This window comes from Saimiri boliviensis, chromosome 19, assembly GCF_048565385.1.
Source record: "Saimiri boliviensis isolate mSaiBol1 chromosome 19, mSaiBol1.pri, whole genome shotgun sequence".
Classification (NCBI taxonomy): Eukaryota; Metazoa; Chordata; class Mammalia; order Primates; family Cebidae; genus Saimiri; species Saimiri boliviensis.
Window position 1 is genome coordinate 25,360,310 of NC_133467.1, and position 27,880 is coordinate 25,388,189.

The 27,880-nt window shown below is 44.6% G+C and overlaps 1 protein-coding gene and 1 pseudogene across 2 annotated transcripts in view; one reads left to right on the top strand and one right to left on the bottom strand.

Annotated features, from left to right (window-relative positions):
- Positions 1 to 2,906: 2,906 nt before the first annotated feature.
- On the bottom strand, positions 2,907 to 4,874 carry LOC101034004 (aldo-keto reductase family 1 member D1 pseudogene; annotated as a pseudogene).
- Positions 3,908 to 27,880, top strand: part of CD247 (CD247 molecule) — a 96,589-nt gene continuing 72,616 nt past the window's right edge. Inside the window, exon 1 of one of the 2 annotated variants that reach the window (XM_010338691.3) lies at positions 3,908 to 4,993. In XM_010338691.3, coding sequence (XP_010336993.1) covers positions 4,936 to 4,993 — 58 coding nt within the window. In that variant the 5' untranslated portion in view covers positions 3,908 to 4,935. The remainder of the gene's footprint in view (positions 4,994 to 27,880) is intronic. The other variant, XM_010338690.3, reaches the window with a different exon arrangement.

Here is a 27,880-nt window from a genome sequence, read left to right on the forward strand (position 1 = left end):
TCTGATGTACATATTTGCAGATAATTTATCCTAGTTGATGGCTTTTTTTTTTCGTTTTCCTAATGGTGTCTTTCGATAAACTAAAGCAAAAGCTTTTAATTTTGATGAAGTCCAGTTTACAAATTTTTTTCTTTTATGGGTTTTACTTTTTGTGTTTTATCACAAATATTTTTCTCCTATGTTTTATTCCAGAAATTTTATAGTTTTGGGTTCTACGCTTAGGTCTATGAACCATTTTGGATAATTTTTGTGTATGGTATGAACTGAGGGTCAATATTTCTTTTTCATACAGACATCCAGTTGTTCTGCCACCATTTGTTGAAATGACTACCATTTCCTGCTGAGTGTTTTGTACCTTTATTGAAAACGAATTGACCATATATATTTGTCTATAGCACCCTAAGTACTGTATCATAATTGTGTGCCTTTTAGTGTATGATATCTGGCAGGGTTATTTCACTCTCTTTACTCTTCTTTACAAGAATGTTCCTATTTCTTGTGTTTGTTTTAGCATTATTTTTGTATCGAGATGTAATTCATATAACATAAAATGTATCCTTTTAAAGTCTATACTTCAATAATTTTTAGTATATTCACTCTGTTGCACACCATCACCACTGTCCAATTCTAGATCATTTTCATCATCTCAAAGAAATTCTCGTAGCTATTCGCACTTAGTCTCAATTCCTCACTCTCCCCATCCCCTGGCCACTACTAACCTGTTTTCTGTCTCTATGAGTTTGCTTATTCTGGACACTTCATATAACTGAATCATATAATATGTACCTTTTGTGCCTGGCTTCTTCCACTTAGCGTAATGTTTTCAAGGGTCATCCAAGTTGCAGCATGTAACACTGCTTCATTATTTTTGATGGCCATATTTTGAGTCATATTTCATTGTGTGGATATAGCACATTTGTTGATCCATTCCTTAGTTGTGGCCATTTGAATTATTTCCAGTTTAGGGCTATTATGAATAATGCTGCTATGAACACTCCTTTACTAGTTTTTGTGTGAGCCTATGTTTTCGATTCTCTTGGGTGTATATACCTAGGGTAGAATTGCTGGGTCCCACGATACTATGTTTAACTTTTTAACTCCCAAATTGTTTTTCACAAGGGCTTCAGCATTTATGTAACCCACAAGCAGTGTATGAGAATTCCAGTTTCTCCACATCCTTATCAACACTTGTATTGTCTGTCTTTCTTATTTTAGCTATCCTAGTGGGTGAGAAGTGGTGTCTCAGTGCGGTTTTGATGTGTATTTCCCTAATGACTAATGATGTTGTACATCTTTTCATGTGCTAATTGGCCATTTGTATGTCTTCTTTAGAGAAAAGTCTATTTAAATCTTGATCAATTTTTAATTGGGTAATGTTTTTTATTGTTGAGTCATACGGGTTATTTATATATTCTGAATCCTAGACCTTTATCAGTCTATTTACAAATACTTTCTTTCATTCTGTGGGTTGGATTGTCTTTTCACTTTCCTTGTTCTTTCTTTCTTTTGCCTTTCTTTGTCATCATACTTTATAATTTCTTGTGACCAAAATATTTTCTAGAAGACAGGCATTGTAAGTATTAACATCAGAATCAGTGAAAACAATCAGTGTAGATTAAGTTTTTAAGTCATACTTTCTCAGAAATGTACGTGCACAGGTAATTGAAGATTACTGTAAGCAATCAGTTTTGGAAAAGCATAATTTTTGAAGAACTCTCTTACCCTGTGAGAGTGATCCAACATAAATGAATACAATATATTTCTGTAGTTGAACTGAAAATAGGTACATCTCTGCTGCTGAGTTCTAATAATTTTATTCTCTTTAAAAATTTGCATACAGTAAAATTACCGGTATTCTTTTGAACTTCCTATTTCTCAAAATTCGCATAGCTATCCCAATAACACTCTTACAGCCTTAAGCATAGTAATTTTATAAAGCCTCTTCTTTCCATATGTCTCATACAATCTTCTGATAAAATGTCCTCTTTTACAATAGCCATCTTTGGAATACTTTATGATGCAGAGTTTTATTTATGTATGTTGGTTGTTTCAAGCCACTTCACATTATGGTGGTTCTATGATCAACGTGGCAAGACTGAATGTAAGACAATGCAAGTGTGGACCACTAGTTATGTTGAAACTCAGACCCTTTGAGAATACAAAAGAGAACCAGCCAGTATGCATCCTTCAAGCTGAGTAAAAGCTAAATCATTAGATAGAAACAAACAACAACAGATCATTATGGCTTTGTTGATCACCGTGGTGTTTAACTGACTATTTTAAGACTTTTCTACACTTAGCTCTCTCCTTACTCAAGGTGCAGCAAATCACTTTCTTGTTAATAATGCATGTCTGGTCTTATCTTGGCTGCGTCTGTATTGCAGTCAGTGGTTCAAGTCCTCAAGGCCACTGCCAGCATCCTGGCCCATGGGGGCCCTCTGCTGTCTTTGCTGACCTACTAAAGAACTCAGACTACCAATGGAACTACCCATATTCATGAGTTACTTGTCACTGCTGCCTTTCAAGTCTTTTCTGGAGACTAATGGAATTTTTTTTTTTTTTTTTTTTTTGGTCAAGAACCCAGAAGACACATTTATCTAATAAAATATTAGGTCATAATTTCCTAAGAATTATTTCAACAGATTTAAACATTATTTTTTAAAATGGGTGAGTCAAAGTCATTTACACTACACAAAAGTTAAGCATGTTTCCATCACCACTTTGAAGATAATAAAACCTCTTTCATTTCCATGTCCATGGGGAACTATGCACCCCAAGGTCCTCCACACATGGGAGGGAAGAATCTTCTCAAGAACTCCCTGAAGTCAGTATTCATCAACACATGGGTATTTGGGATGATCACAGCACGTAAGCATTTCCATGAAGTGGACATTTTATTCCAGGTTTCAATGTCCTTCATTTAGTGCAGAAAAGTCAAAGACCTGAAGGTTTTCCTTGATCCTTTCAGGATTGAAGCTTTTAGGAATGGCAACTACCCCTTGCTGGATGTTGAAATGCAAAACAGCTTGAGCTATCATCTTATTGCACCTTTTTAGAAGTGCATCCTTTAACAAAGGTAGAGAAGACATACTCACCCAGGTTGTATTCCTAGTGGTCCCCAAAGGGCTATAGGCAATCATGACAATGTCATGTTATTGGCAAAATTTCAAGAGTTTTGGCTGGATGAAATACGGGTGGCACTCACCCTGGTTGCTGACTGGCCTGGGTTTGGGTCCTCAGTTGCTCAGTATGAACTCCAGCTGGCCTGCTGTTAAAACTGGATACTGGGAGGGATTTCACCAAGCCAGCATCTTTGCATACCTCCAAAGTCTCCCAAGTTGCACACAGATTTGACTTGTGATGTAACTATTTGCCATTCTCACCTATAGGATAGATTTCATCTCCTGGCTTAAGGGAGTATTGGGTATTTCAGTGATGTAAAGAGCCACGCAATCTAGCTGGAGGACCTTCAGCATCCTCCCTAGGCTTGGGCAGACCAGCTCTGGGTCATATTTGTAGCCCACAGCTTTCCATGGTAGAAGATATCCTTCCTCTGTATTTTTCCTTCTGTTATTTCCCCCTGATGGCCTCTGCAACTTTGTCTTCATTTTGGTAGATGCAGGCTTCATCAGTGTGTCAGCACCTCATGTCGATGACAACCTTCACTGATGGATTCAGACTAAATGTAGAGACAGACTGCTTGGGCTTTAGTGACAGCTCTGCCTACCACCTACTTGCTCTTTGACCTCGAGTAAGTCAAAGGCCCCCTGAGGGGCCAACTTACACTCCGAGTAGGTACCAAGTCCAATGATGGAAATGCTGTTTCCATTACTTAGAGGTATTCGGTGATTTGCAGAACTCATTTTCTTCATAGTGTCCTTTGATGCACAAAAACTTTTTGAAGTACAATTTATCGATTTTATATTGGATTGCTGTGACTTTGGAGTCTTGGCTATTCTTGTACATTAATTTTTTTCATATCTATTTTGGAATCAGCTTATCTTGTTCTAAAACCTTCTGTTGGCATTTTCAATGAAATCAATTGATTAATTAAGGGAGAATTGCAGTCTCCTTAAAAGGGAGCTTTTTATCAAAGAAGGGTATGCCTTTCCATTAAGACCTTTCAGTGTTCTTCAGCAACGTTTTTAAGTTGTTTCATATAGACACATTACAATTTTTAGATGAAGTTTATATCTAGGTTTTAATGTTTTATTATTGTGCATTACTCTGATGTTTAAATGTTGACAACTAACAAAAATGTCAAAAATACTATGTGAGCTACAGTATTTCAAACTATTCTACGATCCAAATTCAGGCCAAGTTCAGATCTGCAACCCCAGGTCTACTCCAGCTCTTCGCTTTATAGATCAGAAAGCTGAAGTCTAGAGATGCTGAGTGACTGACTGAAGCCCACACAGCAAGTAGGTGGTAGAGATATCACTAAAGCCCAAGGCATCTGTCTCTACATCGCCTGACTTTCAATCCAGGGCTTTGGCATTTTACCAACTTCCATACAATATTTGAGGGTCTAGGAAAAGGGCAAACGTTCTTATATCCATTGAGAACTTATATTTGCCTAGAGACAGACTTTATCAATCAAGATAGATTTCGGATAAGAATGATTTAAAAAAAAACCAAAACATTAAAACAATGGTCAAATGAGAGAAAAAGCAAAATTCAGAGAGACAGATACAGACACATACATAGACACGCCCCAAACCCTCAGACCTCCAGGGCTTCCTGCCTGTGAACCGAAAGGCGGAGCGCGAGTTTCTTGGCCTCATCGCAGGTGGCTTCCCAAAGGCCCCACAGTCCTCCACTTCCTGGGGAGGCAGCAGGCGAATAAAGCCAGCGGAGACTCTTTTCCTCTTCATCGTCCCGGCCACCACTGCTTCAGCCTCTGCCTCCCAGCCTCTTTCTGAGGGGAAGGACAAAATGAAGTGGAATGCCCTTGTCACTGCGATGATCCTGCAGGCACAGCTCCCGACTACAGGTAGGGCCGATGTGTCCACGGCAGGGAACTTCCAGAAACTCTTTGTGCGTGTGTGGGTGTCGGGGTGGGAGTGGAGCATGGGGAGGGGCTGGGGTCGTCTTCCAATCCCGCCCTCCTCAAATCAATGGGCCAGTGAGCAGTGAGGGGTCTGGCCAGGTGCTGGCATCTGCTCTGGCACGGCGGAGTTGGGCATGAGTTCAGAGCCAGCTTCTAGAAAATGCAGCTCCTCCAGGTACAGATTGTCCCCGTGATAAGAGAGGAAGAAAGAAGGAAGCAAGAGAGCAATCAAGGCAGGCCCAGGGTGGAGAAACGGAGAGGAGTATTTCACGGAAGCTGGACAGGATCGGAAAATGTCAGGCAGGCCGTGTTTCGCACTGCGACGTTCTAACCTCTGCGGCTTCTTTCACCCTCTGGCTGGCTCCGTCACTCAGCCCCTTTCTTTCTTCCTTTGCCAATAAAGAAGGTTTCACTGGTCAGTCAGGGTCATGGCCTGAAACACCCTAGTGGGCCAGAGACTGAGTGGGGGCGGTCAGGGAGGAAAGGGGCACGGGCAGGAAGCACCTGGGGGCAGCCTCACGGCCAAGGGTCCGTGTCTAGACTCAGCCCTGTCATGGCTGTCCCCCGCCCCACCGCCTGGGGCTGCTGGGTGATGCGGGTGACGCAGCATCCCAGGCTCCATGACTCACCCCAACCCGCCCCTCAGGTGGCCTTCTAGCCCAGCCAGAGGGCCAGGCGTTGGCAGAACATGGGCAGATGAGAGGATGTGCCTGGTTAAGTCACCACCACAAGCAGCGCCCGGCCAACAAGCGGGCTCCCTCCTCACCTCATTCCCGTTGGTGGGAGCCTGGCTTTGCTGCAAGCCTTTGGCTTCCACCATCATGTCTAGCCCAGGTAATGAGGAAGAAAAGCGGTGAGAAGAGGACTAGACAAACTGCTCAGGGGCATTGGCCTTGTGGCATCTTCCTGGGAAGCGGGCCCAGCTGAATTTCGGTTTAAAGAAACAGGGAAGATGGAACAAGCAAATGTCCTCAGCCCACCTGACCGGGCTCGGCATGGGAGTTTGTTCGGGGGCCCTGTTGGGAGGTCGTGAGAAGCCATGGGCACTTCTGCTCCCACCAGGGAGCGGGGCACAGCCCCGGCCAGCGCCCCGGGTCTTCTGAGGCCTGTGCAGCCGCAGGGGTTTCTACCAGATCACAGCTGTTTTCTCAGAAGAGCCTTGTGAGGTCTGAGTCACACACACGGTGCGGTGGGGTGAGGGTGCCCGAGCTCGCTCAGAGCAGCCCACGCTTGTGTGCTGGGGACAAGGGGACCCAGAACAGCTGGAATTTAGTGACTTCAGGGGAGATGGCCGGGGTAATAATTCCAGCTCTGGGCTTCAGGCTTGTGACACCGCACCAGGGAGATCATGTCATGTTTCAGGGTCTTTATCTGCAGTTTCCTCACTAGTCCGTTTGTGTTCAGCTTGGAGAAACCAAGGTAGGGGCAAAGTGAAGTTAGAGAGAAAAATGAAAGGCTGCTGGGTAACGGTGGCTGCCTAGTGTGGTAAACAGAACCCCACCCAGCAGACAAGATGCGGGCCGTGGCCCATTTCCACAAACGGGGGCAGGAGGAGACACCGTACATCGGCTGGATTTTTTGCTTCTCAGTGCCACTTACTTTGCCTCTGTGGAGACTGACATTTTAGCTATTTTAGATAAGGCGAACAGACACAAGTTTCTCCAAGTGTCCTAGCCCAGAAACGAGGTACGGTAAGGCAAGGCGGGACTCAGAGAGGCGTGGACACTGAGGGCTGCGATGGTGCTTGTGCTGCCCGGGGGGCACCTCCGCAGTCTCCCCCGGGGAAAGGCTGCTCACAGAATTTCAGGCAGGTCTTCTGCCTCTTCTTGCTCAGTTAAGTGACACATCGCTTACGCTTTACTCTTTAAAATGTCTACTTTTTACTAAGCTGTTATATTTGCATTTCTTTGGAAATGCCCAGATTATCAGGATCAAAGCAAATGATGACCTGGTCTGTCCAAATGAGGAGGCCTCCCTGAGAGAGAATCTACCAAGACGGTCACCAGGGCTTGGGGCTGGAAGAACCTAAGATGGTGTGCCCAGTGGCCTGGGCACACTTTTTCCTCCAGCGCCCTCAGTGCCCCTAACTCCCTCCTCTGCAGAAGCCAAGCTTACACCCGGCATGGCCTTTGTCTTTTATCAGTGCGGAGATGCAGCTCTAACAGGCAGCCTTGGGAAATGCAAGGCTTTCAGGCTTGTGAGCGGCTCTGCTTTTAGGAAGGTGACTGGATGAGGTGGAGCGAGCCCGGCTAATAGGTGGTGTCCCAGCACTGCTGTTTCCTAGCTGTGCAACCTTAGGAAAGTTACTTAACCTCTCTGAGCCTCAGTTTTCTCACCTCTAAAGAAAGAATTATAATACCTTCTTTGCAGAGACATGAAGATGAGAAGTAATGCAATGTGCCCAATATGTAGTAGACAGCCAATAAAAAAAAAATTGTATTGACTACTACTGTTATTACATCTTGGACAGTCTTCTTGTTTTCAAAACCCAAAAGCAGGAGATGGAAACCCACGGCTGGGATTCTTAATTTGCGGTCACTGCATCGTAAAGCAGCACTGGGCATTCTCTCCAGCTGCTGAAATCCACCTCAGCCCTCTTTCTGACTTCTGGGCACACCCCTACCAGCACAGAAACAGCAGTGATCCCAGGGGCAGGCCCGATGGGGAACAAAGAGCAGAGCCCTGGCTGGTCATAAGATGACTATTACGTCCACCATTTTCATTTTTTAAAGATACTTACTCTGTAGGAGACTATTCTTCTGAAGTAAAAATACGTCTGAAAAAACATATATACAAGATGGGGGCTGTGCCCCATTTTCTCAAATGGGGGGCAGGGGAGAAAACTACACATTGGCTGGGTTTTTTTGCTTCTTGGTGCCATTTACTCTTCCTCTGTGGAGACTGAGATTTTAGCTATTTTAGATAAGGCTAATAGAAAAAAGTTTTTCAAAGTCTCACTTTGAAAGGAATCAGAAACTAAGAAAGGAATTGGAAACAAAATCCACCCAGTCATCATTGGTTGGGGTGGCCACCTAGGTTTTGACCCAAAGGGCTAGTGTGGGTGAGGGGCGGCCGAGTATCTAAATGCAAACTTCTTGAACACTAAATCTTTGCTGAAATTGCTTGGAGGTGAACGTGAAGCAAGCTTGTAAGTGATACCAGCGCACATTTTTCATCAATGGTATTTTTACCATCAGACTGTTTGGCCTTCCAATCACCTAGCTCTGCTCACCCAAATGAGCTATTTAATTTTCCTATTTTAGCATTTCTCAGGCTTATTAGCCTAGATAGCACATCTGCTGCTGCTAAGCACCCCCAAGAAACGGTCCTGGGGGGCTCTGGCTTAGGTGAATAACACTGCTGTATTCATTTTTAAATTCTTCGTTTTTCTTTTTTTTGCTTTTGTTCTTTAAAAAAATTGATTTAATTGTTATTGGATATAGACTTTTCCAGTCAAAAGTCACCCAGCATTGTGTCTTGTGCATTATTTAGAAGGGTCCAGATGCCCTGAGGGAACTCTCTTAGATTAGAGTTGTCCAAACACATGCTTTGGGAATCCCTTTCTCTCAAGCCTTATTTATCTAAGGCTTAGGACCTTACATAGGTCAGCTAATTGATTTAATAAATACTGGAAATAGTTCAAAATAAGTTTCTTAGCTCTGCTTGGGCCAAAGCTAATTTTTATTCACACTAAAGTGATGGTGTTAGTCAATTTGAACAAACATTTAATTTGGCTAAAAAAAACTAAACTGGTCACTTACCTGTTAATCGAAACCAAATGATTGCTTTAGTCAATGCATATACATAGTCTGTCTTCCGGTCTAAAAAACAACTTTAAGTTTGCTGAAAACAAAGACGCCCCTTCATGCTCACAGCTCTACCCAGCAGTTAGCACGTACCTGGAGCAGAGTCAATGTGCAATAAGTATCAATAAGAATTGTTGAATGCACTTTGGGAGGCCGAGGCGGGTGGATCACCTGAGATCAGGAACTTGAGACCAGCCTGGCCGACGTAGTGAAACCCCATCTCCACTAAAAAAATGCAAAAAATTAACTGTGCGTGGTGGCAAGCAACTGTAGTTCCAGCTACTCAGGAGGCAGAGGCAGGACAATCATTTGAACCCAGGAGGCAGAGGTTGCAGTGAGCCGAAATTGCACCATTACACTCCAGCCTGGGTGACAGAGCAAGACTCCATCTCAAAAAATAAATAAAATAAGAATTGTTGAATGAATTAAAAGGTGAGTCAATGAAGGAAATCTAGATGTTTTCATATTATTGCATTAACTTTAATGGTTTATTTGGAGGGTATGTTGAATTGGTATTATTTAGACCTTTCCTCTAGAGAAAACAGTATCAAACAATTTAAAAAACAAAACAAAAACCAGAAATTAAACTGGTGGAGGGGACAGGGCAGTTTGAGGGATTAGAATTATTTGAAATGAGTTGCAAGGATGGTTTAAGATAAAATCCTGCTGATATAAAAATTTTCTGGTTGGACCATATGAAATTTCCACTATTTATTTCAGACCTACAAAAAAGATAATTTCATATGATGCAAATAACATAACTAAAAATAAAGAAATATGCTTTTTTTTCTGATTAGGCTTTAACACTAGAGAAAAGCAGAAAATAAAGCTAAAACTGTTGGAGATTGTTAACTAGTGAACTAAGAATAAACGAATCAAAGGCATCAAGGAGCTGGGCATGGTGGGTCATGCCTGTAATACAAGTACTTTGGAGGCCAAGGAGGGTGGATCACTTGAGGTCGGGAGTTCAAGACCAGCCTGACCAACATGGTGAACCGTCTTTAAAAAAAAAAAAATAAAAAAGGCATCAAGGAAAATAAATACTGGATTATAGTATAAATCACAGTATCCAATCACCCAGTGTCCTCAAAATATGGAAAGAAAAAAAAAAAGCAAGATACTATTAGTCTGGTTTGGTCCAGGTTACTAAATAAATATTTCAGGTAGGCAACATTTTTCTCTTCTCTTAGTTTGAGATATTTTAATAAAGATATCATAAAAATCATTGAAGGAAGTTAAAATTTTTTCAAAATTCCTAACAAGCCAACCCAATAATATTGCATTTTCACTTCTTTATATTCCAATCAACATTTTTTACGAGGGCGTACACATCTTTTTACAATTACCATAAAAAACAGTTTCAAATGCTTTTTTTTCTTTGTATTTTACTGTAAGCATTGTTTTCCTGTTTAGCCTTCGTGACTGTTTTTAATCGCGATGTAAGCTTCCATAGCGTCCATGCATCGTCTTTTCTTCACTATTTCCTTACTGTTGTACATGTGGACTATTTCGAATTTTTGTTATTCTAGCTAATCCTACGAGAAAATCTTTACATATGTAGCTTTTGTTATTCCTTGGGCAAATCCAGGAATGGCAATGGAAAGAATAGGTTAAAGTAAAACAGCATGTCGCAGGATACTCTAGACTTCCATTGAAAACAATCCCATCAAGGAAAGAAAATGTTTCTCGAACTCTCTGGGACCAGCTCCAAGCCTTTGTGTCTTCTCTGGAGCAGGCACTATGGTGGAGAGAGAGAGGAGGCTCTGGGGCAGCCCTCCCCTCCCCACCTCAGAGCCCTGCTCTTCCTCTGTGAGATGGCGGCAATGGTGCCTCCTCCCACGGGGACTGTGGAGTGGAGATCTGATTCCGAAGTGCCGAAACCAAAAGGCGCTTGGATAGCCAAACCGTTAGCATGGGTGCCTCCGTTTTCCAACCTGCAAAATAGAGTATTGTCTTCCCAGTGCAGTAAAGGGGGAACACCGGACTGACATGCTTGTTCTCCTCTGCCATGATAGTGCAGTGTATATGGGCAGAAAAGTCTCTCTGGGCTTTAGTTTTAGCATCTGTGAGATGAGAAATGATGACAGAGTTGAACATCCCTTTTAACTACAAAATGAATTGTGTGTGGTCTTGAAATGGCAAAGTTTTAAAGGACGTTAAAATGACATTAAAGTTTTAAATGACTTAGCCCCCGATCCTTTTCCCACCCCACAGGCATTGGCTTTGAGTCTGAGCTTCCTTCTTCCGTGCCTCTCCAAATCCTTTTAAAATCTGGGCTCTCAACGTATCTCAATATTTTTAACATTCTTAAGGAACCTCTGCTGTGAAAAATCCAAGGACAAAGTCCAGCACTTTCTGGACCGTCCCTTGTGCTTGCGCATCGGCTGCAGATTTATTGGGGGCCGCACAAGGGCTGAGAAGGCTCAGTACTGCCCGAAGCAGCCAGATTGCAGTGGTGAACATGTGAGGCGCTTTCCCTGTCCACTTTGCTTGCCTGTTATGATTTGTGCTACTAAGCAACTAATTTTCGGGCTCAAGGAGAAAAAAATAAATAGAAAGCATGAGAACAAAGACAAGCAGGATCCTTGCCAGTCCAGACCGCCGGTTCTCTGAGTGCCGTCATCCCCTTTGAGTTGCAAAATGCGTTTCCATGCCTTTATTTATTGGACCCTCATAACCATCCTATGGCAAGTAACAGAAAAAGTAGCAGGATTTATCTCTTCTCATAAATGAAGAAAGTGGGGCTCCTAGGTCTGGTGACTTGCCTGGGTAGAACCGGGCTGCTAGCACAGTTTCTCGGAGCCCTCGATCAGGGCCTGTTTCTCAAAACACTGTGCGGCCGCTCGCCTGGGTCCACACCCAAAGACCGAATTCTGAAGCTGACTTTTACAGATATTCCCCTGACTAAGCACTTATTACTATTTTCCTCTCAATTTTTGAGGTAAAAATAATTTTGATGCTGAATATTCTCATTTAATATACATTTTCTGCTGAGTATGAATATTAGGTTATTAATATAGAAGTGTATATTTTTCTAGGACGTATTATTATGGTTCTAAAAGGAGAACTTTTTCTCTGAATCTGATAAATCCATGATTTCCATTTTACTCTCAGAAAATGTATCTATTTTGGAACTTCTTGAGAGGAACGGTCCTCAATTTGCAGTGGGACGCACTCCTGCGTGTGCAGGTGCACACCCCCACAGCCTCACCTTATGCAGAGGTTATAAGTAAAATGTAAATTAAATCACATTTGAGGGGTTTTGCCCTACATAAATTGTCTGTAATTAACCTGCTTAGTAAGAATTATCTCCATACATTGTGAAAGGTTTTATGTGTATAAGATCCTCTAAAAGAACAGCACACTGTTGCGCACAGACTCTGAATTGAGATTTGTTTTTTCAAATTGAGATTTGTTCCTCCAGGACTGGGAGAGTGATCTTTGAATGACAATGTCTGTAATCTATTCACAATTATTTATGTCACATTTTAGCCTGGGGTTCACCTGCAGGCTCCAGGAGTGCAAATCCTTGTGCTGTTGATTAGAGCAAAGCAAAAGATGGTTTGCTGGTGCTCAGAGCAAATGCACAAAGCATTCAACAGCTGGAGATGCGAATATCTGAGACCCTTAGTGTGGCCACCCCCAAAGCTGGCTGAGAGGAGGGTTAGGAAGAGGGGAAGGAGTCAAGTGCTGCAGCAGAATGTCTGTGATGGGCTGTAAGTGCTGCTGCCTTTGCGAAGCCATGGTAGGTGGGGAGGAGAGCTCAGAATGGAAACCAACATCACCATTTAAGATTAACAAACCCCTAATCCCCTCTTTTGCTGTAGATACTTGAGTCTACTGTGTCTTCTTGTGTTTTGCAAATTCCCCACCGTGCAAAATTGTGCTGGCTCCAAGATAGAATGTGAATGACCTGCCCTTTTGTCATCTGGGCTGGGTGTAATGGTGGAGAATGGAAGAGAAGAATGATAGGGGGAAAAGTAGAAAAGACAGACTGGGGTGGGGAGCGGTGGAGGTTGCAGCTTGTTTTACTGGGAGATTGACTGGCCAGAGCAGCCTGCTGCAGGGAGAAGGCCACTGAGCTAGGTGACCCATTATGGGAAGAGCCTGAGCCCGAGTGCCAGGGGTTGTAGGCCAATGTGGGTGCTGGCACTGTGCACACCAGCATGTGTTTACCCATGTGCTCTGGTGTTTGCAGGTGTCTGTGCCCCTGTGGGCACCGGCTGGTGCATGTGGTGCTGTGTGTTCGTAGGTGCGTCCTGACATGCATGTGAGGTGTGCATGCGTGTGCGTGGTGCATGTATATGCTCACCTGTATGCTGATGGATGTGTGCCTGTGTCTGCAGGGTTGTGTTTTTCTGTGCAGCAGTGAGTGATTTTGTATGTATGGTGTGTGTGGTTAAGAGGAGTTTGGGGGCCGGGCACGGTGGCTCAAGCCTGTAATCCCAGCACTTTGGGAGGCCGAGGCGGGTCGATCATGAGGTCAAGAGAACGAGACCATCCTGGTCAACATGGTGAAACCCCGTCTCTACTAAAAATACAAAAAATGAGCTGGGCATGGTGGCGTGTGCCTGTAATCCCAGCTACTCAGGAGGCTGAGGCAGGAGAATTGCGTGAACCCAGGAGGCGGAGGTTGCAGTGAGCTGAGACCGCGCCATTGCACTCCAGCCTGGGTAACAAGAGCAAAACTCCATCTCAAAAAAAAAAAAAAAAAAAGAGGAGTTTGGTGGCAGCAGAACAGCTCTATAGAAGGAGAGGCAAATGTTACCTGAGCTCGGGGCTGGCAGTGTGGATTCTGGGTAGGTGAGCAGAGAGGCAGAGATGCCACAGATCAGGTTCCAGGGATTCTGTGGAGAAGGGAGCTATGCAGCTATGAAGAAACCACTCACACCTCGGATCATGGAGAGGGGTGAGTGGTTTCTTCATAGCTGCATAGACTTTTCAGGTTGGTCTGGCCTAACTGCCATCAGAGCTCTCTGATTTCCCAATAAGTCTGGCTCCTTCCTGTTTTGTAGCTTTCTTCCTCTAAATTCTCCCGACTTAGAATGCAGACCCCACCCCATCCCCCATCTCTGGAAACCCTGTCCACCACTTAATTCTAAGACCAGATGTATGGGGATCTCCCAGACCCACTGTTGACATTGTTACCAAGGTTAAAGTGACAAAAGCAGATGGAAAATTGTTGTTCTCAGAATTCAGGGTTAAAAACCAAACAGAAATAGTTCCCTAGGGTGAGGTGTTCCCAGAGCAGAGACTCAGCACCCAGATAGTTTCAGGAACATTTATCTGTCGGCAGAAAATGTCACCAGTTCCCCAAATTCTCACCAGTTCTTTCTTCCTATGTATTTTGGCTAAAATAGGCAAAATGCATTTAATGTTTTTTTTTTTTTCCTTTTCACCCTCAGAATAGGTTGGCAAACAATCCAATAAGGGTTCCTGGTGACCGACTTTGGCCATCAAGATAATCAGATGGATAGTGATTTTTCTTTTGTTTTGAGATGGAGTTTTGCTCTTGTTACCCAGGCTGGAGTGCAATGGAGCGATCTTGGCTCGCCACAACCTCTGCCTCCAAGGTTCAAGCAATTCTCCTGCCTCAGCCTCCCAAGTAGCTGGGATTACAGGCATGCACCACCACACTCAGCTAATTTTTTTGTATTTTTAGTAGAGATGGGGTTTTACAATGTTGACCAGGCTGGTCTTGAACTCCCGACCTCAGGTGATCCGCCCACCTCGGCCACTCAAAGTGCTGGGATTATAGGCGTGAGCCACCACACCAGCCGTGATTTTTAATATCTGATTATTTAAACCATCTGGCAGGCCACTTAACTTACCAATTGAGTAAATATTTACCAAGCACCTCTCATGTGCCGCAAATCAAACAAACAGTCCTGCAGATGGTTGGTTCAACCAGCCCACTGACCAGGCCAGTGTCTTGAAGATGGAGGTTAAATGATTGAGAGCCCATAAGCAAAAGAAAGTGTCCCTGGTCCTGGAAATCATGTTCTCAATTTTTACAAAAAAGCCTAAATTTGTCTTCAGGCTCACTTCTTTATGATCTCATCTGATTTTCATCATTTTATGGACCTGTGCTAATTTCCACGCTGAGTTCAGTAGCAAAGGAAGAGTATATGGGGGGATACCACCCAGGACTTCTGAGTCAGGCTAGAGAGCTTCAGAAATTCCTTCTTTGATTTCCTCAGAGTCGAGAGAAATCTTTGTCTTTTCTCCCACTTAACTATCAACGCTTCAAAGCCCAGACCTACATAAAATACACAAATGCTTTCTGGACGAAATGAATCTTGTCCGTTTTCTTTGGGTTTCAGTGGGAACAATAAAGATTGAGCTACAAAAGGTTGGCAAAGAGGATTATTCTTTTTCTATTAAACATAGAGGCTTCAAAAGAACAGCTCAGAAAGTCAAATAATTGTACCCACCGTTACTCACCCATCCATCTCCCTGCTGACCTGGTCTGTGAAATCCCCTTTAAAAACTTGGCCAGCTCTCACCTGCCCATTGCAAATGCTGCATTGTTAAATGTTCCCCTCTATAATTACATGAGGGAGGCTGCTATAAAGCAAACTCCTTCCATTTCAACGGAGCATCTCGTCGGGGAATAGCTCTTTGGGGTGGGAGTGGTGGGGTGCCTCTAATTTTTAAAGCTTTGTAATCTCTTGTTGGAAAGGAAGCTGCTTGGAAACCAGAAATGGGCTGTGAATGGAGTTGTAGCCACAAGCTCTTGCAATCCAAAGGGGCTGGTGGGGAGGACGTGGAGGGTAAGATTTAGGAAGCCATTTTTGATCTTTACGACAATTTCTTGATTCTGTCGGTTTGGAAGACACATCTGCTATTTTTTAGCTAAGCTATAAACACAAAGTGTCAGAGTTGAAGCTGACCTAATTTCTTGTTTGGTTTCAGACCATAGCTTCTTCAGAAAATTCCTGTCAGCCATTTTGAAGAGCACAAAATGGCTCCTATACGCCAAGGGATAGAGAGAAATTGCTATTTAAGGATTTTTTTTTTAATTTTATTTATTTATTTTTTTAATTTTAAGATAAGGTCTCACTTCTTCACTCAGCCTGGAGTACAGTGGTGTGATCACAGCTCACTGTAACCTTGAAATCCTGGGTTCAAGCGATCCTTCTGCTTCAGCCTCCTGAGCAGCTGGGATCGTAGGTGCACACTGTCATGCCTGATTAATTTTTTTATTTTTCTTTGTAGATACAGGCTCTTACTATGTTGCCTTGGCTAGTCTTGGAAGCTCCTGGGCTCAAAGAATCCTCCAGCCTGGGCCTCCCAAAGTGCTGGAATTACAGGTGTAATCCTACCATTGTACCCACTATTACTCACCCATCCATCTGCCTGCTGACCTGGTCTGTGAAATCCCCTTTAAAAACCATGTCAGCCTATTTAGAGATTTTTTTAATTTGGAGTTGAACTTTTTTTTTTTTTTTTTTTTTTTTTTTTTTTAAGACAGAGGCTCACTCTGTTGCCCAGGCTGGAGAGCAGGGGTGTGATCTCAGCTCGCTGTAACGTCTGCCTCGCGGGTTCAAGTGATTCTCCCGCTTTAGCTACCTGAGTAGCTAAGACTATAGGTGTGTGCCACCACATCTGACTGTTTTATTTTTTATTTTTAGTAGAGATGGGGTTTCACATGTTAGCCAGAATGGTCTGGATCTCCTGACTTCCCACCTTGGCCTCCCAAAGTGCTGGGATTACAGGCGTGAGCCACCGTGCCCAGCCTTGGAGTTGAACATTTTATAGCAGCATTCAAGACTGGAATAATTTCAATTAAGAAAGAAAAGAATAGAAATCTAACCTTCTAATTGGCCAACCATCTAAAATTCAGTGTAGAATGATCAACAAAGGAAGACAGTATGGAGTTGCTGAGTCCTCTCTCTGGGGTCAGAAAAGAGGCCTGGTTTGCCTGGCTCTGCATGTTTTCCCCGTAGAGTCCTTCAAACACAGGGCCTTTCTCCACCAGCTTTGACTCTGGGTCATCATCTCTCTTTCCAATCACCATTCTCTTTGAACGTTTTTTTTAAAAAAAAAGAAATGCAGGCCGGGCGCGGTGGCTCAAGCCTGTAATCCCAGCACTTTGGGAGGCCGAGGCGGGTGGATCACGAGGTCAAGAGATCGAGACCATCCTGGTCAACTTGGTGAAACCCCGTCTCTACTAAAAATACAAAAAATTAGCTGGGCATGGTGGCGCGTGCCTGTAATCCCAGCTACTCAGGAGGCTGAGGCAGGAGAATTGCCTGAACCCGGGAGGCGGAGGTTGCGATGAGCCGAGATCGCGCCATTGCACTCCAGCCTGGGTAACAAGAGTGAAACTCTGTCTCAAAAAAAAAAAAAAAAAAAGAAATGCAGGCTAGGTGTGGTGGCTCATACCTGTAATCCCAGAATCTTGGGAAGGCAAGATGGGTGGATCACCCAGGGTCAGCAGTTCAAGACCAGCCTGGCCAACATGGCAAAACACCATCTCTACTTAAAAAAAAAAAAAAAAAAAAAAAAAAAATTAAGCCTGGTGTGGTGGCATACTCCTGTAGTTCCAACTACTTGGGAGGCTGAGGCAGGAGAATCACTTGAACCTGGGAGGCAGAGGTTGCAATGAGCCAAGATGGCACCATTACATGCCAGCCTGGGTGACAGAGCCAGATTCCGTCTCAAAAAAAAAAAAAAAATTTCAGAGGAAACATACAATAAGCCATATTTAATGGAGTTCTGAATTATGTAAATTTGAAAAATTGCAGTCTAAAAAATTCATAAGGTCTCACTTTGTAATATTCAAGATAATGTAAGATTTTACATTTGTTCCTGTGAGAAATTAATCAAAATTTCACAAAGTCTTTAGGAATGCATCTCTCATGTAAAGTGTAACTACTTTGTAGTCAGAGGTGGCTTGTGGCAATATCATGATTAGGCTGGGGTAAGGGTTAGGGTGCTGCCACTTAGTTCTACCTTCAGTGATAAGAAGAGTAGACAGCCAACCTCGGCAACATAGCACAAACCTGTCTCTTCTAAAATTAAAAAAAAAAAAGGGAGAGCGCGAGAGAGAACATACTCGCTGAGCACGGTAGCACCTACCTGTAGTCTCAGCTATTCGGGAGTTTGAGGTGGGAGAATTGCTTGAGCCTGGGAGGCCGAGGTTGCAGTGAGCCATGATCACGCTACTGTACTCCAGCCTGGGCAACAGAGGGAGACCTTGTCTTTAAAAAAAGAAAGAAAGAAAGAAATGAAAAAGAAAGAATAGTGGACAGCCTCTGGGAAGATTTTCTGTGGCCGCAGTGGGACTGGGCTGATATGTCAGAATCAACGGAATATTTGAGCTAGAAAGTATTATGATACCTTCAAGTTCCACTTCTGGATTTTACCGGGGAGAAATGATGGCCCAAGAGAAAAAGAATCCGGATCATGAAACTACCATGTCATAAGCAAATGGCAAAGTCAGTCCTTAAACCCAGGACTTTTGCTTCTTGCTCTAGCTGCCTGTCTGAGCCACCAAGCTGCCCTGTTGTAAGTAATGTCACCTCTGGAGCCAGCCACTTAGGTCTCAGGTATGCGTGATGAGACCCCACATCAGAAGGACAGCCACAAAACAGCTGCAGGTGGCTGGGCCACCTTTGCTCAGCCTGTCCACGACGGGATGGCCTATGGCCTTCAGCTGTTTCAGGGGATGCAAAACAGCACTGGGTCATCCCTAGAGTGAGGAAACCCCTCTCCCCTCCCCCTCCTCCCTCTACTCTAGCTTCTGCAGGCCAAGTGCCCGTTGTCATTAGATTTTTTTGCCCTGTAGTGCCATAGGCCCTGACCTGCCACCCTACTGGGCAGCAGGCTGCTGGAAGGCGAGGGGCAGCCCTTGTGCCTTGCCTCACATGAGCTGCACTCATGTAGCCTCCCAGAGAAGATGAAGATAGCCTTCCCCCCGAATCCTTTCAGGAGCGAGGCAGGCAGACGGCAGCAAGAAAGCCATAGACACACACGTACATGCAAACTTATGCAAGTCGATATAGCCAGAGTGCTTTTAGTCTATAAAGATGTTCAGCAAAAGTTCAATGAGTGAAGAAGTGACCAAAATACCGTGTATTATTAGTATATCTAGGCTTAGACAATGTCTTATGGTATGTAAATCATATCTCAACGTACTTTAAAAAAAAAAAAAAGCTGCTGAGGAGGCCACGGCAGGAGGGTTGCTTGAGCCCAGGAGTTCCAGGCTGCGGTGAGCTATGATCGTAACACTGCAGTCTAGGCTAGGAGACAGAGCAAGACCCTGTCTCTAACAAAAGAAAGAGAAAAGAAAATGTCAGCTATGTACAATGGAACCTTCACTCACCAGAGGAAGCCCTTGGAAAGTTTTGTTCCAGAGAATATTATAGCAATATGTAAATATAGGTAGGATATTTAAAGAAAAGCTGGGCTGGGCGTGGTGGCTAACACCTGTAATCCCAGCACTTTGGGAGGCTGAGGCAGGCGGACCGTGAGGTCAAGAGATTGAGACCATCCTGGCCAATATGGTGAAACCCCGTCTCTATTAAAAATACAAAAATTAGCTGGGCATGGTGGCGCGTGCCTGTAATCCCAGCTTCCCACCTACTAGGGAGGCTGAGGCAGGAGAATCACTTGAACCCAGGAGGCGAAGTTTGCAGTGAACTGAGATTGTGCCACTGCACTCCAGCCTGGCGACAGGGAGAGACTCATCTCAAAAAAAAAAAAAAGAAAGAAAGAAAGAAAGAAAAGAAAAAAGCTGTAGTGAATTATTTGGACTTGTGAGGACTCTTCTAATTTGCTTGTTTTCATGTGTGTGAATTTTCATTTATTGGGTTTTTGTAGAATCTACAGATAAATTAACTTTTCAAAAAGAGAGACGTGCCCAGATTTTCCTGTCAGTTGTTCACCAGTGGATGAGATCCCAAAGAGTAGGCAGGATTGGTCGCCAGGTTTTGGAAAGGTTTCCTTTTAAGGGCTTTTTAATGAAGCTCATTGTAACTGAGACTCCCACCGCCCCACTGCCCTGGCATCCCATTAATGACAAGGAGGGGCAGATAGATGCCTCTTCGTGCCAATAAATCAATGGCATCTCTGATTCTCTGCTGAGACTGTCCCGGACCATGGTGACCATAAGGACAGTGACCCACTGATCCTAGGCCTTGGCAGGCAAACTAGCCTCTGCTAGTGACAGGGTGTCCTGCTAGGCTAGCTGGGGAGAGAAGACTAAAACCAATGAAAGAAAAACAAGCAATTTTCCTGTTAGTGAAGAGGCCATGTTTTAATCATACATTTCATCATCAGAAATATCATCAGAGACAGACATAAATTGCAGAGCATAGCCGTGCATTAATTCATTTTAAATGCATTTCTGAGCAAGCAGGATTGTGTGGCAGGGGCCACCCTGCCATAGGTCACCGTTAGTGTCTCAGAGAACTCACACATTTCTGGAGGAGAGGGATACGCCTGACTGGTAAAGTGAGAGGGGTGGTAACTGTTAAAAGCAGGACTTGTTTTATGTGCTGTTTCCGGACATTAGGTCAGCTAATCCTGTGGCATTTCTATTGATGTCCCCATTTGACAGGTGGGGAATTCAGCCTTGGGGTCCGTGGCTAGCAGGAGCACAGCCAGCCTTTGGCCCCAGGCAGCCTGCCCTCCCTCCCCCCACCATGAACCACATTGCCTATACTCAGCACCCCAGGAGCCCAGAGATAGGAGTCTCCCTCATACTTGCCACAGGCTTGGGGGGAGGAGTTGAGGCTTGTCTCATCAAGAAGGGAGTTAGCAAAGGGCAGATCTGGTGGTGGGAATAGGATTTTCTGCCCCAGAAAACCAGGAAACACCAGCTGTGACTCTAGGTAACCCCTACTCCATTCCTGAACCTTCCTTCCTACCCTCAGGCTGGTTCTGGTATGAAGAGGCAGGGGTGGGGGGGGCACCGCCCTTGGTACCCTAACTGGTAGCCCACCCCTCCTCCAGGCCAAGTCTTCACCTGCCCCCATGGTTCCTGCTCCAGGCAGACCCTGTTGCCAACTGCTCAGATGTGCCATCCTTCCATGTCCCAAGGAGCTGGCTCCTAAACATTCAGTGACATTTATAACAAAGGCACTCTTCCCCAAACTATGTTCAGCAGGATGTTAATACTATACTACAAAAAGAAGGAATGGGCATTTGGGAAACGCTAGTTTAAGTACACTGAAGAAGGGTTGTGTTTGTTGTTGTTTAAGAGCAAGACTTTTCCAAACCTCTGTCTGCAATTGTGCGTTATAGGTTCCCTGGGGGGAAGTGAGGAAGATATGGTTATGTAATACAATGCAAATTAATTTCAGCCCTCTTGGCATCTGGTTTTTCAGGGAACACCTATTAAGTGACCTGCAGAATACAGAGTGAGGGCTCTAAGAGGAAGTTATTCTCATGGGCTTAGGCTGGAGGATTAAAGGAAGACATCCTGGGAAGCAGAATTGGAATGGATAGGACTTAATGCAAAAGGAGGAGGCGGAAACTTTGCAATCTGGGGCATGGCTGCAGCCTATGACGAATGCCCCAGGGGGCCTCCTAAACTCTGTTCATTCTGAATACCCTTGGGAGCAGACACAAGCTGCCACCCCTCCTGTGTGGTAAGGCTGAGGTAGCTGTGCCAATTTCCTGGGACTTGCCAGCAGGATGAAGTTCCAGGTGTTAACCCCAGTAGCCAGCCTCAGAATGATTCCTTTCGTCTTCTGACTCACTTCCCACGTTCCCCGCTTTCTTACTGTATGCGTTTTCTAGGGCTGTCTTCAGAAAGTGCCACCAACTTAGTGGCTTAAGAAGCAAAACTTTATTGGCTCACAGTTCTGAAGGCTGGAAGTCCAGAGTCAAGGTGTCCACAGGGTTGGTTCCTTCTGAGAGCTAAGCGGAGAATCTGTCCCATGCTGGCAGTCTTTGGGGTTCCTTGGTTTGTAGATGCATCACCCCGATCTCTTCCTTCATCTTTATTCATGCTACGTTCTCCCTGTGTGTGCATGGCTCTGTGTCCAATTTCCGCCCCCCCTTTTTTTGAGACAGAGTCTTGCTCTGTTGCACAGGCTGGAGTACGGTGGTGCAGTCTCAGCTCACTACAACCTCACCCTCCCAGGTTCAAGCAATTCTCTTGCCTCAGCCTTTTGAGTATCTGGGATTACTGGCATGAGCCACCCCACCCAGCTAATTTTTGTATTTTTAGTAGAGACGAGGTTACACCATGTTGATCAGGCTGATCTTGAACTCCTGATCTTGTGATCCACCCATTTCGGCCTCCCAAAGTGCTGGGATTACAGGCGTGAGCCACCGCACCCGATCCCAATTTTTCCCTTTTTGTAAGGACACCAGTCATATTGGATTAGGGCCCACCCTACTGACCTCATCTTAACTTGATTATCTGAAAGCACGCTATTTCCAAATAAGGTCACATTCACAGGGGGTTAGGACTTCAATATCTTTTGGGGGGACACAGTTCAACCCGTAACACCTACCGATGGTTTCTGGAATCATCTCTCAAAATAAACTATCTGTATTCTAATCTTGGTTTCAGGGTTAGCTTCTGGCAGAACTCAACGTAAGACACCTTTTTAAAGATGGTACCTCAGAGGTTCAGAGAGATTGTGAATGCTCTCCCTAGCACAGTGTAACAAGTCTCTTGCAAAAGTCCTGATTTGAGTCAACACTGTAATTTCTTACTGAAATCTAAGAATATGCCTCCTAGCTTCTTCCAAGACTATCTGGGGGAGTTGTTTCTAGGATGGCTCAATTTATTTGTTTTGAATGCTGATGGCTGTTGACCACATTGTGGCTCAATGGGTGTTGAGGGCACGTTCATATGCAATAACTGCACAGGGCTTTGCCATTAGGCATCATTAGGGAAGAACACTTCCAGCATGCTGCATAGGCATTCTCTTCCAGCCTGGTTGCCTATCAAGCACTTGCTAAGATGACTGGCTCAGATGGAGAGTATGGGGTTGCTGAGCCAGCCCTGTCCCCTCCTTATCTCCGGAAGATGGAATAAATGTGTGTCAGAAGGGAGGGTGCCTCCCATCTCGGGAGCACCGGGGTTGCCCTTCAGAAAAACATCGCCAGCACATTTTGTAGTCTTGAAATGAATCTGAGTAGCAATTCAAGCGGCAAAGCTTATTCTGGATTTTAGACAGTTCTACCTGCGTCCTCCTCTTCCCTGCTCCAGCTCTGACATCTCGGCTCCACATACGGTGGTCTGAACTGGCAGACGGACCCTGACAGGAAGAGAGGCCAAGGTGGCAGCTGTGGCTGGCCCCTCCACCTTCTGGTCTCCTTGGCTGGTGAGGGAAGAACAAACGCAGATGTGTTTCCAGGTCACAGCTGCCAGGGCTCCACCTGTGGGGTGGGTGGCTCCAGTTCTGTTTGGAGTCAAGAAATGCTGCAAATATGTTCTCCTTGAGAGAGACACTAGGGATTGGCCACTTCTTTCTGCAGCTTTCTGCAGCCAATAGCATTTGAGAAACTGAAGCAGGATTCAGCCCTGACTTGCAAGGGAAGACTGTGTGCGTGTGTTTTAGTTAAGAAAAAAGTTAATTTTAGGAGACCTGCTTGTTTATAAAACAGATGTATAGGCCAGACAGATGTACAGGGATGACTTTGACTCTCTTTGCCACTGCAGGAAGGTGGGATGTGTATGAGCCCTGGTTAAGAACAATAGGATCGGGCCGGGCGCGGTGGCTCAAGCCTGTAATCCCAGCACTTTGGGAGGCCGAGGCGGGTGGATCACAAGGTCAAGAGATCGAGACCATCCTGGTCAACATGGTGAAACCCCATCTCTACTAAAAATACAAAAATTAGCTGGGCATGGTGGTGTGTGCCTGTAATCCCAGCTACTCAGGAGGCTGAGGCAGGAGAATTGCCTGAACCCAGGAGGTGGAGGTTGCGGTGAGCCGAGATCGTGCCATTGCACTCCAGCCTGGATAACAAAAGCGAAACTCCTCCTCAAAAAAAAAAAAAAAAAAAAGAACAGTAGGATCAGAAGTCAGATGGCTGGGTCCAAATATACCTCCACCTGTCCATACTCCCAGATTTCCATATCTGTGTTTGAAAAGAAGGCTGTCTGTAAGCCTCTGCCCATCTCTGCCTGTTCTCATCCCATAGCATCAGGTTGACTTAGGCAGCCACACAGCTAGGGTGGTAAGATGGCCTCAGCGAGCAGACGGTATAGGGGCTGAGCTTAAAAAAAATCACACACATCTCTTGGGGGGAATCCTCAAGACCAATAACCCTCTCGCTAGAGTGAAATGGAAAACCAAATGTGATTCAGCTGCCTGAGCAGTAAAAGCATTTGTTGTTATTCTCTGATTCGCTCTGTTCATGGAGAGTTTAGTCATAGAAGTTTCTGTTCTCAGAAACTCACAGCACATCACAATACATAGCTCATTTGTCCTCAAAATAATTCTGCTCTGCATAAAGGGGTGTGTGTGGGGGGTGGTAATTATAAGAAACCATGTGTGTTAGAATTGCTGTCAGCGTTTTTAGGTCATCAGAGGAAAGCTAATAAACAACACGTACGTGTACAGGCCACCTCTCTAATTCAAAGCAGAAGCGCTGGTTGTAATCAAAGCATGGCATATTTTATTTTAAAGTATTTTATAAATAACCTTTGAAACTGTGTTGATTGTGAAAGTAAAAATCTGGCATGCTGTGAAGGAGGGATGAGAACAGGCTGGAATTAAAGAGCAACACGAGTCAGGATAAAAGTGACAGGAAGGACTGGAAGACAATAAAGCAATGGGTCATGTCAAGTTTTTGTCACATGGAGAATGGAAAGCTGCATCATAAATGCCCCCCTCAATCATCCTGAGCATTCTCATTTTAGCGCGATGCATTGTCCTCTTGGAAGCAATAATCTCCTTTGGGTCATGAGTAAAATAAGTTGGGTTCAATGTTTCCATTTCACGATATAGAGAATATTTCTCCAGTGCAGCATAAGAAATAGAATATTACCCAGGAGAAGCTTTACATAGGCAGTGATAATGCGGAAAAATCTAATAAAGAGAACCCACGTGCCCCAGAGAGGAGAAGCCCTCTGTGTGTGTGATTGTCGTCAGGTGACCAGTTAAAGCACACTTTGTAATTTTGCCAAATGCTTTTATATAAATTACTTTATGAAAAATCCACAGCCCTCTGGGATGTGTGGGTATAGGCTCTATTACTGATGGAGAACTCAAGCTTCAAGATTTGCTCAAGATTGGTTATCAGTAGAGTTGAGATTTGAATTCCATTCTTCTGGATTCCAAGCTCTCCCTCTGCACAGTTACATGTGGGCAGGTTGTGCATGCATATCTGGGGCCTGGAGGAGTGGGGTGAGTAACCTTACAGGAAGGAATGCCCTTCACTAAAATTTGCGCCTAAGCTTCCATTATTACACATACTTTTCATTTTCTGTTTGTTTTCCTCTTAGAGGTTAAATTTTCCATTCCTGATTTTAACCCAAAGAAAGGCCACTCTTGAATAAATTCCAGGGGCCACTCGAATAAAGGAAGCTGGAAAAAAATACACAATGCCCACCATCTAGCTTAACAGGATGTGGACGCCTTCAGTTATGGCGAAGTCTACACAGTTTAACCCTAGCAACAATTTCCCAGAAATAAAACAGCCGCTTTTTCAATATTTGGTTAGTCCCCTGTTGGGTCAAGTCCCTCTTGATCGAATGCTTGGAGCAAGGTTTCTCTACCTCTGTGCTGAAACACTTGGGGCCAGGTAATTCTCTGTGGTCATGGGCACCAGGAAGGCTGTGCTGTGCATTGTAGAATGTTTAATAGCATCCCTGACCTTTACCCATTAGATGACAGTAGCACTCCCCAAGTTGTAACAACTCAAAATCTCTTTAGACATTGCCAAATGTTTCCTGGGGGCAAAATCTGCCCCTGGTTGAGAACCAGTGGATTGGAGTCATCATTTGTGTTGATCAATCACTCCGTGATGATTAGGCCATGATGGACAATTCAGGCTGACTTTATTTTGCTCATTAAGTTGACCAGAAGGCTGGCAATTGGTCCATTGCAAAGCACTTTCCTGACACAAGCTGAAATGATGTCCACACGAGCCCCATGTGAGCATGGCTTTGGGACAGTTCTTTCCAAGGAGGACAGCCATAAACCATGGGAAGCAACCACTTGACTCTGGGTGTCCCTGGTTTGCCAGTGCCATCTGCATTTCTAGATTGTAGGTGCACAGAGCATAGATTTATGAGGCAGTCAGACCTAAATTAAAGTTTCGGCTTTATCGCTACCCAGCTATGTGATCTTGGGCAAGTTTCTTGGCCCCTCTGAAACTCCTTCTTTGTAAAATGAAGATTACCTACCTTGCAAGGTCGTTGGGAAAATTAAAGACAATGTGTTTAATGGGCCCAGATGAAGCTAGCCACATAGCAATACTGTAATAAATGTTTTCAAGTTCTATAATTTTAAAAGAATGAATGACTGCATGGAAAGGTAGAAAGGCCAAACAGAGTGCCTGAGGCATCTCCACGGAGGGTGCTGGCCATGCCTGTCTGTGGCTGATCGCAAGACTCTTTTGATGGTCCCTGAAGCCTCTGATCATCTTCAGCTCCCTTGAGGCCCTCTTCACCTGGCCTCAGTCAATGTCTCTGCTGCTCTGACTCCTGAGGGACCTGAGCATTCCAGAATAGCTGTTAGGAAGATGTGGATTCATGCAGAAAGATGCCAAGGCCCTGGGGTGTGAAAGACAACCAAAGTCTGTGAGCTGCAGCGATAGAAATGTGAGCAGATGGGCAGGATAGGAAGGCAGTTCTTGACCTAAGCAGCAACAGAAGCCACTGCCTTTGGCCAGGACTGGAGGAGACACTACAGAACAGGACTGGCAGAAGATGCCACAGCCCGGGATCCCCAAGACTAAGCTATGGCACCATTAGCCATCTGCAGCACGATCTGTAGCAGGCACCAGGGAGAAAGGTCTAGACCCTCAGTAAACTATGTGACCAGTCTAAGGTCAAGCCGTGAAGGAGGCTTTTTTGGCATCCTTTTACTTCTCCCCTGGGCATCATGGAATCGAATCTGTGCTTGAGAAAGGACTTTGGAGAAGGCCAGGTGTGGCAGCTCACACCTGTAATCCCAGCACTTTGGAAGGCCAAGGCGTGTGGATCACGAGTGAGGAGTTCAAGACCGGCCTAGCCAACATGGTGAAACCCCATCTCTACTAAAAATGTAAAGATTAGCTGGGCATGGGGACAGGAGCCTGTAATCGCAGCTACTCGGGAGGCTGAAGCAGAGACTCGCTTGAACCCAGGAGGCAGAGATTGCAGTGAGTCAAGATCACGCCACTGCACTCCAGCCTGGGTGACAGAGTGGGATTCTGTCTAAAAAATAAAAAGATCCTTGGAGATCCCCTTTGCCTTGACTCCTTTATTTCACTGGCAGCCCTGAGAAAGGAGGTAGCAGAATCACAAAGCTGGTGGCTGAACCAGAAAGATGTTGTAGGTGAAATTCAGGTTATGGATGGGGTTGGGTTCCCCTTAAAGAGGGAGTACTGAGTTTGTTCCATTGAGAGTTTTTGGTTCTAGCTCCGTAACCCAGGACTGACTCTCAGCCCAGTGCTCTTTCTGCTGTGCCAGGATGCATCCTCATTCTATATCTTGTTTTAACTCATACTGTTTCCAAATCAAATACCAACAACATTTACGACCTTTACTTTCTTATTTATTTAATGCTGCCCCTGAAAGTAGTAATTTGCCACTAAGAAAGGCTCCCCTGCCCTAAAATACTAAAGAAAATGAGAACTAAGTGAAAGAGGACCTGCAGTCAGCAATTTCACTGTATCCTATTTAAAATGAAATGGACTTCACTTTCCTCTTTGAGACCCTAAAACACCACACTTTAAAAGGTGGTATTTTTCATATCTTACAAGGTCAAAGCATACTTATTGTGGAAAATGTGGAAAAGGTAGAAAAGAACACAGAGAAGATAAAAATCATTTTTAAAAATCTTACCCCCCAAGACTCATTAGTATGTTGGTGACTGCCCTAGGCTTGGATATGTGCATTTAATTT